General features: G+C 42.7%; 1 protein-coding gene across 2 annotated transcripts in view; it reads right to left on the bottom strand.

Annotated features, from left to right (window-relative positions):
* Positions 1-7,220: 7,220 nt before the first annotated feature.
* atad2b (ATPase family AAA domain containing 2B) overlaps positions 7,221-16,053 on the bottom strand; it is a 193,172-nt gene continuing 184,339 nt past the window's right edge. For both annotated transcript variants that reach the window (XM_038800192.1, XM_038800193.1), the window contains exons 27-28: positions 13,514-13,642; positions 7,221-9,174 (exon numbers count right to left, since the gene is read on the bottom strand). In XM_038800192.1, the coding sequence (XP_038656120.1) occupies positions 9,133-9,174; positions 13,514-13,642 (171 nt within the window). In that variant the 3' untranslated portion in view covers positions 7,221-9,132. The remainder of the gene's footprint in view (positions 9,175-13,513; positions 13,643-16,053) is intronic.

Genomic DNA, 16,053 nt, shown 5'->3' on the forward strand with positions numbered 1-16,053 from the left:
GCAAATTTGTACTGGCACGCCTTTGCCAATGGGATTGACCAGAAGCCGTTGCTAATGTCCAATACCGTGAAATATTTGGAGTTGAGTCCCTGTTTGAGCATGGTCTCGGGACTTGTTGCTACCGTGGGGGCTACTGCTGGGGTTACTTTATTGAGCTCCCGATAATCGATGGTCAGACGCCATGATCCGTCGGGCTCTCACACTGGCCAAATAGGGGCATTATTGGTCGAGGCTACTGTTCTAAGCACACCTTGCTCCAATAAGCTACCTATCACTTTCTCTATTTCACCCTCTGCTTCTAGGGGAAATCTATATTATTTCTGTGGTCGAGGGTCAGGTCCGGTAACGTGAATTTGTCCAGTCATTCTGCCACAGTCGTGCCGGTGACTGGCAAATGCTGTCCTATGTTTGTGTAATACTGCCTTTACTTGTCTGTCCGTGTTTAGTGTGGTCAGGTCAAATGAATAGTCTCCTACTGCGCTAATCCGGTTAGCGTACTCTCCCACTGTGAGAGTAGCGGGTGCTCTGTCCGATCTCGCCATTCGCCAGACACACTGGTTAACTGGGTCGAACGACAGGCTATGGGCATTCATGAAATCTATCCCTAGGATGTGTTCTGCTGTCCGGGGAAGATTTACTAGAACGACGGGGTGTTTGGTGGAAATGTTCCCTAGCTGGATTGCTACGGGTGCTGTAATGTGTCCCTGCTGCGAGTGTCCTGTGAAACCGCTAAGTGTGATGGTGGAGGTGGTCGGCCACGTGTCTGCCTGTGCCGTGGTGGTGGAATTAATCGTGGTGCGTGACCCTCCTGTGTCCCAAAGTAACTCTATGGGCTTCCCTCTAACCTTAGCTGTGACTACCGGTCTTCCGGATTGATCCCAAAGAGTGTCACAGACCCAAGTGGGGGAGCCCGAACACCGTCAGTCCATTCCGTCCACATTGGTCTGTCCTGACTGTATGCCTATACTATGGATTGGTTTGGCTTTATTCCTATTCAGAGTGCCTGTCTGCTGGCCTCTCTGTGATCTCTGGGGTGCATTACATTCCTTAGCCCAATGTCCTAACTGGCCACAGTTGTAGCATTCCTGCGACTTCTGTGGAGGGCTGTTCTTTCCTTCATTCACCCACGCGGGGTTTTGGTGCGCTCTCACTGCCTGAATGTCCGCTGCAGCCTGAGCTTCTTCTGGGGATTTCACTTTGCCTCTGCCCTGAACTGATTGCTCCCAAGCGCGGGACAATCTTTTCAGGACCCACTTCTCATTATGGGCCTCTTCTGAGGGGTCATAGCTGTTGCAAGCACTCTGTCCTGCATCTGTGGCATGGGAAATTATGGTGCGCGTCCATTTAACCATGTTTTCACGGTTCAAATAGGCTCTATTTAAATCGCCAAAAACTGCGTTAAAATTGATCCACAGCCTTCCTGCGAATGCTGTGGGGTGCTCGGCTTTCTTCTGTCGGCACTTGTTAAGTCCTTCTACGGGTCTGTGGGTCGGGGAGGGCTGCTACTACCGATTGGTCTAAACTCAGAACTGTGAGCTTAACCCGCTCTCTCTCGTCCAGGCCGTACATGGTTGCCTGTTGCTTTACTTTTGCGAAAAATTGGTGGGGGTCTGCGGTGGGGAGAAACGGAGTGATTTTCTCACACGCGTCCCTGAGTTGGGTTACAGTTAAGGGGGTGGTGTAGGTGATATCGGGTGCGCCTTCTGTGGTCGCTTTCCTCTGGGTGGTGACTGGATTCATTGGTGCGGTAACTATCTGATCTGTGGGGGGTTGGGATGCTTGTCTTTTCTGCTGCGCTGCTGGCGCACATGTTCCCTGAACATAACGCTGCGCTGTTTCGCTTAATTCTTTCCAGTCTGGGGCATTCTCCTCATCTAACTGCGTTCCAAAGGTGCTTTGGAACCCATTTTGCACTGAAAGCAGCGATTGCAGCTCCGCAATCTGCTTCCTGCATTTTGCATGGTCTACTGTACTCTGTCTTTGTTCTGTGGTGGCAGCATGGAGTGCTCTTAAAGCTGCCTTTAGGTCAGAGCATTGCCTCTGCAAAGCCTCTACCTGCTTCTCTGATTCTTCTCTTATCAGGACGGCACGTTGCACGTCCTGATAGGCCTTTTCGTACTGGGTCTGGGAACTGCTGAGATGGGCTAGACAAGACTGATGTGCCCTCTTGGCATCATCCACCTCTCTACCTTTCTCTGCCAACTTCCCTCTAAGATCCGTATTTTCTTTCTCGATGTCCCTGACATCCACTTTACTCATTCGATTTCTCTCCTCTAATTCTGCCCGGAGCGTCTGAACGACCTCCTCTGTGCCTCGCAATTGTGCCAAACAGGACACGATTGCCATCGGCTTGCGTGCTTTACTAAGGTTTTTCTTATGAATTTGAGAATGTCCTATACTTCCGGGACCTGTCTCCTCATTCATACAGAATTCTTTCCAAAGGGGCCATCCCTTTCCTTGCAGATATTTGCGGAGTTCCAGCTCCCACACGGGACACTGACCTACTCGGCTACTGCTGGTCGCTGCGACCACAAACCATTCTGGGTTCATGAGACGTTCCATTGCCTGCATGGCCATTTTCTCTGACTCACTTTAATTTGGAACAGGGGGTGTTGAGGTTATGTCTCACGAAACGGGTAAGGCTTACGCTATGTTCCATTCACAAAACTACCGAAAGTTTGTCGCAACAAAAATGCTTTCAGGTTTTCCTTACAACCCTGTTAGTACGCATGCACTAAACACACTTCCGAATTACGTTTATTCGTTTGAACACCTTGAATACTTGTGATTTCTTTACCAGATTTCTAATTCAAATTTCAGGGTCCTCGACGGAGTGGGGTGCCACTTGTAACCGGGTCCCGTCAGGAAGTCACCACTAAATGTTGCACGTTTTACTTGAGTGTATTACGCGTTTATTGGAGTGTATTAACACGCCTCCGTTTAAAGGCCGTGTGCTTAACACTGCTACAGCTCTGTGTGTGTATTTTCAGCTCGGAGTCGCCAGGTGCCGTATATAGACACCTCACAAGTATTTCAAGGTCAGGTTCAAAGTAATAAAACTATACACCGATCAGTAAGTTCAAACGATCAATATTTATTATACAAATATAATAAATACGCATGCACACGCTAAAGACTAATACCTATTTCTACTATTAAACGACTAAATACTTATCTAAGTAGGAACCAGCAAGGTCAGGGGACAAGGCCTTTGTTCCTTTCTGGGCTGCACCTTCTGTTCGTTACTAGTAGATTAATGTATAGGCAATGCTGGGTTCACGTAGCGAGCGTCGTTTTGGCACTTACTGAACGATGGCTGGTGCTCAACGGCTGGTGATGGGAGACAGGATCAACGGCTGGAGTCGGAGTCAGGATACAACAGTAGATCTGGGCCGGAGTCAAAGCAGCAGTCCAAGCCGGAGCACAAAAACAGACAGAACCATGTGCGGGGGTCTATCTTTATAGGGCCCCCAATGTCCGTGCCTTTTCGGGGTGGGCCTTTACCTGCCATGTTTTGATTGGGTTATTTCCCAATCGATGTCTTACAAATCCCCCAATCTGAGGGTCTCTTCTCGATGGGTGGGGCGGTCTCTAGGGTCTTTTGTGATGGATACTTCTGGTGCCTTTTCGTCTGGGCTTCCACTCAAAGTATCCATTCAAACCCAAATGTTGCTATTGTGTGTGCCCAGATCTGGATTGCCTCATTACTATGCAAAGCGTTTTGCTATTTACACCTTTGGTTGAGATCTTCCACCTGGCCATAAACCAGTTTTGCTACGTGCAGAATGCTAATTAGCCTTTGCAGACTGCTTGTCCTGGCTAAACTGTTTTCTCCCTACAGTCTTAGCAGTTCTCCATTTTGTTAGCCCAGTGTCCATCTTAGGTGGCTACATTACAGAGGATATTTACCAGAATGGTTCCAGGAATTAGACAATTTTGATATAGGTTAGGTTGGAGAATATGGGGCTGTTCTCCTTTGAAGCAAAATATTTTGAGGGCAAATTAAAGTGTATAAGACTTAAAATGGTCAAAAAAAGAGCACGGACTTGGGGACACAATGTTTTGAGAAGAAATACAGAGCGTGCAAGCAAGAACTTTGTTTTTTATTTAACACAATGGGTGGAAATTAATGGAAACCCTGCCTACATGGGAAGCGGGGATGATCAATGATTTAAAAAGGCAATTAGATAATAATTTGAATGAAATAAACTTGCAGGGCTACAGTAGGGAAATAGGAACAACTGGATTGCTCTACAGGGAGCTGGCATAGATACAATGAACCAAATTGCCTCCACCTGTGTCCTAATGACTCCACAACTTCTGTCTTGCATTGAGAGCAAAATGCTGCTTTCCATAAATCATGGAAAATCTTTGAGTCTATGGAAAAGCCAAAAACAAAGAATCTACAACTTATCAGTAAATGTTAAACATAAGACCATAGGTCATAGGAGCGGAAGTAAGGCCATTCGGCCCATCGAGTCCACTCCACCATTCAATCATGGTTGATTTCAACTCATTTACCCGCTCTCTCCCCATAGCCCTTAATTCCTCGAGAAATCAAGAATTTATCAATTTCTGTCTTAAAGACACTCAATGTCCCGGCCTCCACCGCCCTCTGTGGCAATGAATTCCACAGACCTACCACTCTCTGGCTGAAGAAATTTCTCCTCATCTCTGTTCTAAAGTGACTCCCTTTTATTCTAAGGCTGTGCCCCCGCGTCCTAGTCTCCCCTGCTAATGGAAACAACTTCCCTACGTCCATCCTATCCAAGCCATTCATTATCTTGTAAGTTTCTATTAGATCTCCCCTCAACCTCCTAAACTCCAATGAATATAATCCCACGATCCTCAGACGTTCATCGTATGTTAGGCCTACCATTCCTGGGATCATCCGTGTGAATCTCCGCTGGACCCGCTCCACTGCCAGTATGTCCTTCCTGAGGTGTGGGGCCCAAAATTGCTCACAGTATTCTAAATGGGGCCTAACTAGTGCTTTATAAAGCCTCAGAAGTACATCCCTGCTTTTATATTCCAAGCCTCTTGAGATAAATGACAACATTACATTTGCTTTCTTAATTACGGACTCAACCTGCAAGTTTACCTTTAGAGAATCCTGGACTAGGACTCCCAAGTCCCTTTGCACTTTAGCATTATGAATTTTGTCACCGTTTAGAAAATAGTCCATGCCTCTATTCTTTTTTCCAAAGTGCAAGACCTCGCACTTGCCCACGTTGAATTTCATCAGCCACTTCTTGGACCATTCTCCTAAACTGTCTAAATCTTTCTGCAGCCTCCCCACCTCCTCAATACTACCTGCCCCTCCACCTATCTTTGTATCATCGGCAAACTTGGCCAGAATGCCCCCAGTCCCGTCATCTAGATCGTTAATATATAAAGAGAACAGCTGTGGCCCCAACACTGAACCCTGCGGGACACCACTTGTCACCGGTTGCCATTCCGAAAAATAACCTTTTTATCCCAACTCTCTGCCTTCTGTCTGACAGCCAATCGTCAATCCATGTTAGTACCTTGCCTCGAATACCATGGGCCCTTATTTTACTCAGCAGTCTCCCGTGAGGCACCTTGTCAAAGGCCTTTTGGAAGTCAAGATAGATAACATCCATTGGGTCTCCTTGGTCTAACCTATTTGTTATCTCTTCAAAGAACTCTAACAGGTTTGTCAGGCACGACCTCCCCTTACTAAATCCATGCTGACTTGTCCTAATCCGACCCTGCACTTCCAAGAATTTACAAATCTCATCCTTAACGATGGATTCTAGAATTTTGCCAACAACCGAGGTTAGGCTAATTGGCCTATAATTTTCCATCTTTTTTCTTGTTCCCTTCTTGAACAGGGGGGTTACAACAGCAATTTTCCAATCCTCTGGGACTTTCCCTGATTCCAGTGACTTTTGAAAGATCATAACTAACGCCTCCACTATTTCTTCAGCTATCTCCTTTAGAACTCTAGGATGTAGCCCATCTGGGCCCGGAGATTTATCAATTTTCAGACCTTTTAGTTTCTCTAGCACCTTCTCCTTTGTGATGGCAACCATATTCAACTCTGCTCCCTGGCTTTCCTGAATTGTTGGGATATTACTCATGTCTTCTACTATGAAGACGGACGCAAAGTACTTATTAAGTTCCTCAGCTATTTCCTTGTCTCCCATCACTAGATTACCAGCGTCATTTTGGAGCGGCCCAATGTCTACTTTTGCCTCCCGTTTGTTTTTAATGTATTTAAAGAAACTTTTACTATCATTCCTAATGTTACTGGCTAGCCTACCTTCATATTCGATCCTCTCCTTCCTTATTTCTCTCTTTGTTATCCTCTGTTTGTTTTTGTAGCCTTCCCAATCTTCTGACTTCCCACTACTCTTTGCCACATTATAGGCATAAGAATATTGCTGTCATCCTAACAGTTCAGCCAAATTATTAAGTTCAATACTTAATTATTTGTTAACCTGCTTAACTTAATCACTCAAAATAGTGTTAGCCTTCAAGCAACTCTTGAAAGAGGCTGTTAGAGAACCAAGAAGATATTTCCCATTGCGTCACTGTAATGTTACTTACATTGTAACGGTAATTTTTTCACAAAGACAATGAACTTCCCTTAGAAATATAGCTAGGTGTTTCAAGTTTTAAACCATATTTGAATTAAGTCAGGAAAAGGTATTCCTTATTTTTGTCACTTTAGTATGTAACTTTAGTAACCAAAAATTTTAAGATCAGATTGCGATATTGTAGAATAGGTTAGTAATCATAGAAATTTATCAAAGAACTACACTTTGGACAAAGTCCAAAAGAGGCATTTTAGTGATCGATTTGCACAAATCATGTAAATAAAAGGAGCTTTTACTTCGCATAACAATTTAGAAGATGAAGTGAAACAAGGAAATACATTCCCATATTAAAATTAATGCATGTTGTTATTAATGGAGAAATCAGTCACCAACTTTCAGCAAGGTAAAAGTTAAACATTGAATTGCAAATCACCTCAAGATACTGGCTGATTTGTGACACTCCAACATTAACTTTGTGAAAACAGCATCAGATCCTCAAACTCCATGATTTTCAAGACATTGCTGCATGTTCATATTATTTGAGCACCAAACTCACTACAAAATGTCTATTAATCATTCACACCGGTACCCTTTTAATCACGTCTTCATATCGTAAAGCCTTTCTACATTAATTGATTCAGAACAGGAACAACAATATTCTTGCTTCTCACTTTTATTCAAGTATTTCACAGCAGTTGGCTTACAAATTACAGTAAAAGTATTCCAAATTCCAAAGTTTGAAAACAAGACATTTAAATAACTTATTATCTCACACTAACGTGAAATTCAAAAAATGGAAAGTCATTTTAATACAATGCTCAATAACTATAGAATTCAATATATAGCATAGTTAATGTTGCAAAGCTAAGCAATCAAACAAAAATAGACACACCTTTATATGAAACCAAAACAAGACACCAATGACTAGGAAAATAAATGTACAAATACAACAGCCAATGCTGCTTTTCAAAGGAATTCAAGCTTATATTATGACGAATCCCATGTTCATCTACATGACCTGGCATTCCCATATTCAGTGGAGGTGGGATTATGAAACACATGACATAAAACAAATGTGAAAGACAAAATACATCCTCTGTTGAAAGGAATCTGGATAAAACAAGTTGGCATGGGAGTTATCAGGTAAGGGAGGAGATTTAAGAGATTATTAAATTTGGTACAACACACGTAAAAATATTTGTAGGTTTTGTTTGATGCTACCAATGCTGCTACTGGCACAGGACATTAAATTGCAAATGGAATAGAGAACAAACAATTCATTTCAAAAACAGTAAGGATGCAGCAGTTCCTGAGACCTATTTAACCCTTTTTAATCAGAAACTTGCTACAAAATTCAGCTATGTTTTTCAACAAATGTACAGTTTGTAATAACAATTTCCCAAATTTGCTCCATAAAAAATGCTGTTAGTTTAGTGTAGTTTAGATTGTAAAATACCCTCTTGCAGTTATATTTCTTCAATAAATAGGTAAGGAAAACATCACTGTGAAAACGTATGTCAATGAAATTCATGTGAGTTCCTATTAGTCTTATTAAATTTCTATAAACTTTTATTTCTCTACATTTTAAATAGATAGTCCCAAGCAGTCATTTTACTGAAATTTGTTCAAGTTGGGAGTTCAAGGTTCAGATGGGAACTCTGAAGAGCACTTTGGATTACTGCAGTTTCTTGAAGCCAAACATTTGCAAGTTATATGAGGAACTGCAAAAATGTCTTATAATCAAGTACCTTAGCTTTAGAAAGTAAACTGTAGCACGCACACACTACTTACAGTATTCAGTAAACACTGATGGTAACTGGTAAACTGTGTGACTGAAAAAGCTGAGGTAGCTCAACATATAGCTGCAGTAGTCCAAGATCACTGTTCTTTTGTAAGTGATTATGTTTGCATATTTTGTTATAATGCACCTTATCTTGTGAAGAGGTTGTAGTGGATGTTTGGATAGTGGGCTTTGTAACACTGGACCTGCAATTGTGTTAATTCTCATATTGTGTGCTTAGAAAGAAAGAAAACAAAACACCAGCTTCAGGAATAAAGCCTACACTATGACAGCGGTCAGTGGCTTTAAAATTACTCAAAATTGCATCCAGTTACTCCAGCTATTATCATGACGCAAGCATCGACGGTTTAATCCACTACAAAATGAACATTCAAAACTCCAAAATCCATCAATATAAAAGCGAATCTTAAGCTAAATGTCGTCAAAAATTAATAAAATAGGCTGAATCACTCTATCCAGTTTCTTAAATTATGAAGTTCTGCTCCATTGCATTCAATGATGGCAAGTTAAGGTTGGGGGAAAAAACCAATGAGAACCACCTTTATGTTTTATAGCACCAGACTGTGCAACAGTGATGGCAAGTGGTTGAGTGTGTAATCTCAATCATGTCCAGTTTGGTTCTGTAGGCTGGTCTGTTCCAGGTACCTGAGACAATAGCACCAATTCACGAAGAGAGATTAAGACCACGGCTCTGAATGTTGCTGAATGGCTCAGAAGGCTGCTTCCCTGCAAGCAGTTTATGTGATGAACCTGCTCCTCTTCAAAGGTTCACAGGAATGTCTGAAAGTTCTTTAATAGATTCTCCATTTCCTACATCAATCAAAATCGTAAAAATACATTAATAAGAAGCTTTTGAATTGCACCACACCATGCTCTAATAAAGAGATTTGCAGTAAAGTAAATACTGAAATGAAATATAAATAATGAAGGTCAAGAGCATTATTTTAAATGAAAACCATTTTCAGTATTTAACTTCAAAAATATTTTCATTCATATAAATTCACAATCATTCTAGCTGCAGAAAATTCAAAAATAAAACTAATTAACTGCTAAAGAGAAAAATAGTCATGTGGTCAAATGATTAGTTTCAAACACAACCTGGGAACCCAGTACATTTAAGACCATAAGACCATAAGACATAGGAGTGGAAGTAAGGCCATTCGGCCCATCGAGTCCACTCCGCCATTCAATCATGGCTGATGGGCATTTCAACTCCACCTCCCAGCATTCTCCCCATAGCCCTTAATTCCTCGCGACATCAAGAATTTATCTATCTCTGCCTTGAAGCCATTTAGCGTCCCGGCCTCCACTGCACTCTGCGGCAATGAATTCCACAGGCCCACCACTCTCTGGCTGAAGAAATGTCTCCGCATTTCTGTTTTGAATTTACCCCCTCTAATTCTAAGGCTGTGCCCACGGGTCCTCGACTCCTCGCCTAACGGAAACAGTTTCTTTGCGTCCACCCTTTCTAAGCCATGTATTATCTTGTAAGTTTCTATTAGATCTCCCCTTAACCTTCTGAACTCCAATGAATACAATCCCAGGAACGCCAGCCGTTCCTCATATGCTAGACCCGCCATTCCAGGGATCATCCGTGTGAATCTCCGCTGGACACGCTCCAGTGCCAGTATGTCCTTCCTGAGATGTGGGGCCCAAAACTGGACACAGTACTCCAAATGGGGCCTAACCAGAGCCTTATAAAGGCTCAGTAGCACATCGCTGCTTTTATATTCCAACCCTCTTGAGATAAATGACAACATAGCATTCGCTTTCTTAATCACGGATTCAACCTGCATGTTTACCTTTAGGGAATCCTCGACTAGCACTCCCAGATCCCTTTGTACTTTGGCATTATGAATTTTCTCACCGTTTAGAAAGTAGTCTATGCTTGGATTCTTTTTTCCAAAGTGCAAGACCTCACATTTTCTCACGTTGAAATGCATCAGCCATTTCCTGCACCACTCTCCCAAACTGTCTAGATCCTTCTGCAGCCTCCCCACTTCCTCAGCACTACCTGCCTGACCACCTAACTTCGTATCATCAGCAAACTTCGCTAGAATGCCCCCAGTCCCTTCATCCAGATCATTAATATATATGGTGAACAGCTGCGGCCCCAACACCGAACCCTGTGGGACACCGCTGGTCACCGGCTGCCATTCCGAAAAAGAACCTTTTATCCCAACTCTCTGCCTTCTGTCAGACAGCCAATCCTCAACCCATGCCAGTAGCTCACCTCGAACACCATGGGCCCTCACCTTACTCAGCAGCCTCCTGTGTGGCACCTTATCAAAGGCCTTTTGGAAATCCAGATAGACCACATCCACTGGGTTTCCCTGGTCTAACCTACTTGTCACCTCCTCAAAGAATTCTAACAGGTTCGTCAGGCACGACCTCCCCTTACTAAATCCATGTTGACTTGTTCTAATCCGACCCTGCTCTTCCAAGAAATTAGAAATCTCATCCTTAACGATCGATTCTAGAATTTTACCAACAACCGAGGTTAGGCTAATTGGCCTATAATTTTCCATCTTTTGTCTTGATCCTTTCTTGAACAAGGGGGTTACAACAGCGATCTTCCAATCGTCCGGGACTTTCCCTGACTCCAGTGATTTTTGAAAGATCTCAACCAACGCTTCCGCTATTTCTTCAGCCACCTCCCTCAGAACTCTAGGATGTAGCCCATCGGGGCCAGGAGATTTGTCAATTTTAAGACCTTTTAGCTTTTTTAGCACCATCTCTTTTGTAATGGCAACCATACTCAACTCAGCCCCCTGACCCTTTATAATTTTTGGGATATTACTAACGTCTTCCACTGTGAAGACAGACGCAAAGTACTTATTAAGTTCTCCAGCCATTTCCTCATCTCCCATCACTAGCCTTCCAGAATCAGTTTGAATTGGCCCAATGTCTACTTTGGCCTGACGTTTGTTTCTTATGTATTGAAAGAAACTTTTACTATCATTTCTTATATTACTGGCTAGCCTGCCTTCATATTTGATCCTCTCCTTCCTTATTTGTCTCTTTGTTAACCTCTGTTTGTTTTTGTAGCCTTCCCAATCTTCTGATTTCCCGGTGCTTTTGGCCACTTTATAGGATCTCTCTTTTTCTTTGATACATTTCCTGACCTCCTTTGTCAGCCATGGCTGTCTAATCCCTCCCTGGATAATCTTTCTTTTCTTGGGGATGAACCTCTGTACAGTGTCCTCAATTATGCATACAAACTCCTGCCATTTTTGCTCTACTGTCTTCCCTGCTAGGGTCTGCTTCCAGTTGATTTTCACCAGTTCCTCTCTCATGCCCTCGTAATTACCTTTATTTAACTGTAACACCATTACATCCGATTTTGCCTTCTCTCTTTCAAACTGCAGACTGAACTCAACCATATTATGATCGCTGCTTCCTAAGTGTTCCCTTACTTTAAGATCTTTAATAAAGTCTGGTTCATTACATAGCACTAGGTCCAGAATAGCCTGCTCCCTTGTGGGCTCCATGACAAGCTGTTCCAAAAAGCCATCTTGTAAGCATTCCATGAATTCCTTTTCTTTGGATCCACTGGCTACATTATTTACCCAATCCACCTGCATATTGAAGTCCCCCATGATCACTGTGACCTTGCCTTTAGAAAATGGTTTAATGGTATCAAAGATATTTTAAAGTTCACAGAGGGTCAGTGTTTAAGGGAAGGTAGGTTTCATGGATTAGCAGACTGTAGACGATGATTGGGCAGAACTGGCACCAAAATTAAATTGTGGTCACCATTCTTATAACCAGAGACTTTTTTACCCCCAAGGTCTTTATATTACTCATACTCTATTGTTAACAGCTTCATAAATTAATGACTACAATATAACCAATTGTTCTAACTTTCAATAGCTTAACAAATAACTAATTGCATAACAAAGTTGTAAAGTCAAAAGCAAAAATACTGTGGACGTTGGGAATCTGATGCAAAAGCACAAAATTGCAATGCTCAACAGGTCAGGCAGCATCCGAAGAAATTAAAGGGCTCTGCGCCTTACCCAAAACAGTGCCAGAGCCCGCAATGTGGAAGTCCCATACCCGTATCCAGCCCCATCATTTTCAGCGGCGGGGGAACCCAGCCTGATGTATTTCACACCCACAGTTCATGGAGGCAACGGCACATCTCAAGTGGCACAGAAGCAAATTTTATCTCCCAGGTTTCTGAAACACAACTCGTGGGCTTTACATATTTGAGGAAAAGGTCTAAACTTACCGGAGTTCTTTGGAGAGGTCAAGTACCCTTTTTTGCGAGCCAAGTACTCTTGTGGGATTGTTATGAGTATACATTAATATGCCCAAAAGATTAATAAAGAGCTATGAAGTTGCACGGTTATTTAAATCCCCTGCTTTTTCAATTTTGAAAAAAGAAAAGCCTGCCGTGTCTCAGTTGAAAAAGCAATGATGTTTGCAATTTTAAAGGTTATTTGTTGACATAAGCCGGAGGGCTATCCTAAAAGTATCAGTACTGTTTGAATGCTTTTCCATTCTATCATTATCACAGTAGGCTGGCTGTAAATTGAAAGTTTGATTTGCAGCTCCATGTGGTCATAGAGAGATTAGCTCACTTTGTTGTCGGGCTGAGTTTTATAAGGAATTAAGTACTTCAAGGAATTTAAATGTATTGAGCACGCTTTTATCAATGAGAGTTTTCGCTTTTACATAATTAAGTCTATAATAAATACTTAGAACTTTATTTTATTTTATCACAGCACGGTTCCTGAGGTATGCCCATGATGTATACTAGGTGAGCCAATATGGATGCAGTAAGCACAAAGTATAGAGGGGACGGGGTGGGTGGGTTCATGAGCTGGCATAAGCCGACAATGGGACTATAAGTGATCATGGGGTGATTGGGACTCATGGGTTGACACAAAATTTGCATCGGGCTAAAAGGGCCAAAGGTTGGCATAGAGGGTATGAGGGTCAGAGACGGTAGGTAGTAGGCCTAAGGTAATGTGATTTGGCATGGATTGTACATAAGGAGTGTGTATGTGTGTGTGTGGGGGGGGGGGGGGGGGGAGGAGAGAAATGCAGTTGTGTCCCCCACACATCCGGCCATAATATTTTGTTACAACTGTAAATAGTTCCTTTCGAGTGGACATCAAGCTGAACTTAAACTACTGCTTACCTCAAGCAAATGGGATTTGTCATATTCTTTGCGATGACGATAGATACATTGACTAAACAAAGAATAAAGCTTTTCGAGTTGATCAACCGTAAAATTATTGCTCTTCTGAGTGGCCAACTGGAGAAGGTGCTACAAAAGAAAATGTACGTAATCTCATTAGGTTATCTTGACCTATTGTAAACTGCAGATGACTTCAGTACAGGAGTCATGATCCTCGAGAGTATTACTTAATCAATGGTTACACCTTTGACTTCAAAACCTTTCCGATAGATATTTATCAAACATCTAACAGAATTTAAATTTTAAAAAGCAAGTTTAATAAACGGTAAATATTGAAAAACTGATGCTCTGTCCAAACAAATTATACAACCTGAATTCATGCAACATCAGTGTAAAATATAAACATTTCTCATGGATAGCAGCTACTAGAAAGGACCTAAACAGAGACATCAGCTACTAGAAAGGACCTAAACAAAGACATCTAACGGAAATGAAACAGAGTCCCGTGTCGAGCACGTTTAGCTGGGTGTTTCCCAGCTATCTAACAGAACTCGTATTTCAGGGCCTCAACGGTGAAAGCCTCACCAACACCGCACTTGGTCTCATTTCCAGGAAGGAAAAAAATGGCACCTCGATCTCAAGACCCCCCCCCCCCCCCCAATACGGTTCATCCCGGCTCACCTGTAATGGGGTCATCAAGCACCCCACACCCGATCTAATAAGGGCAGGGCACCCCGGGCCGGATCCCCAGCGTGGGCAAAATGCCACGTGGGCACCTTAGTACTGGCAGTGCCAGGGTGCCTGGCTGTTATCGCAAGTTCCAGAGTACCACCCTTCCCAGAGCCCAGCCACCCAGGGACCCTTGATCCCTTGGGAGACCTCCCCGGTGACATTCCGCCTGGTTCCCATTTGTCGAGACTAGTGCTAAACAGTACTCACTTAGGGTCTCCGAGAAGAAGGGATTAGATCCCGATGCTTTGGTGGATCCAGCGAGTGCATAAGAAAGTGAGACTAGTTGCTCACTTTAATATGCAAATTTGATCAATTCAAATCCAGATCACGACATCTCGCAAGATCCCATTAGATTTTGCGAGACGCGGTGAACCGGGTAAAGCTCGCTTTACCGGGTGCGGCATGGCTGTTAGATCGCACACATAGTTCTTGAAACAGTAAGTCATTAACCAATTTGAATGCAGCAAACATAAAGGCACAAATTAAATTTGAGGGACATCATGCATCAGTGTCAATAGCTTAATTATAGTCAACAAAGCTTTGAAAATAGATTATTTGCAACATCTTGAGGCAGAAGTGCTGGTTGGATGATTTATCTCAGCCTCCTCCCGAGGTCGGCAACATCACAGATGTCAGTCGTCAGACGATTTAATTCACTCCACGTGACATCAAGAAATGGCTGAAGGCACTGGACACTACAACGATAATGGATCCCGACAACATTCCTGCAATACTGCTGAAGACTTGTGCTCCAGAACTAACTAGGCTCATAGCTAAGCTGGCCCAGTACAACTGCAACAATGACTGTTACAAACCGGAGGGTGAGGGTTAATTTAAACACAACTATTTTCTCCTCTCACCTCCGGTTTTGATTTGTTTCCCTTTTGATAAGCAGTGACATTTTCCCCAGCCCATCAGTTTTTATGCAATCCAATTTTCTATTCATATCCCACAGCAAACTTGAAATAGGATTAACTTAAAGGGTTAGTTTATTTGCACACACTCAAAATGTGAAAGGCGGTTCAGGCGTTCCCCTTGCATTCAGATAGTAAAGAGAGGAATAAAGAAATATTTACAGTGCAAACCACAAAGAAAAGAAATATTGTTTCACATGGGTTCCAGAGTCCAGAATCCAGTGAAGTAATCCTTCATGGAGATCGGCGGGCTGAAAACTAATGTTGTAAAATTCATTTTTCTGGTGGTGTGCACTTCACAAGATGAGATGGGCACTCACAGATGAATCACTCTTGTCGGCAATGATACGGAGCTTCCAGCAGAAGCAGGAAAAATGGGGGTCAGGTGTTCAACCTGGGCAGTGGCGTGACCTGCTAGTCAGATGTTAAACAGCAGACCGAGCTATGCAGCTCAGCAAGGCATTAACTTGTTCATCAAGCCAGCAGCTTAGGTCAAGTGACATTACCTCACCATAGGTCTTCAACAAAGGACGTCCAGGATCTGGTCTTCAGTATTGCCATTATGGGGTAAAAGGAATATTTGAGAGGCTATTGTCTTAGATGTTCCACTGCATGCCTGGGTTATCAAATACAAAAAAGCCTTCGATGTAACTCCCTTTGATGTTGGGCTGTACAGTTCGCAGAGATAACGAGGTGCGAGATTTCCAAAAGTACAAGTGACTTCTTTTGTTCTGGGGTCACAGACAGACATAGTTTCAGCCATTTTAAGGATCTTTGTTCAGTTTTCAAAATTTCAGAAATAGCCATGAGGATATCAGATATATTTTAAGAAAATAAAGTGTGAGGTCTTAATCCCTCACACTAACAATGTGGAAAATGTCCACAAAAAACCAA

Source organism: Scyliorhinus canicula, chromosome 6 (genome assembly GCF_902713615.1).
Source record: "Scyliorhinus canicula chromosome 6, sScyCan1.1, whole genome shotgun sequence".
Classification (NCBI taxonomy): Eukaryota; Metazoa; Chordata; class Chondrichthyes; order Carcharhiniformes; family Scyliorhinidae; genus Scyliorhinus; species Scyliorhinus canicula.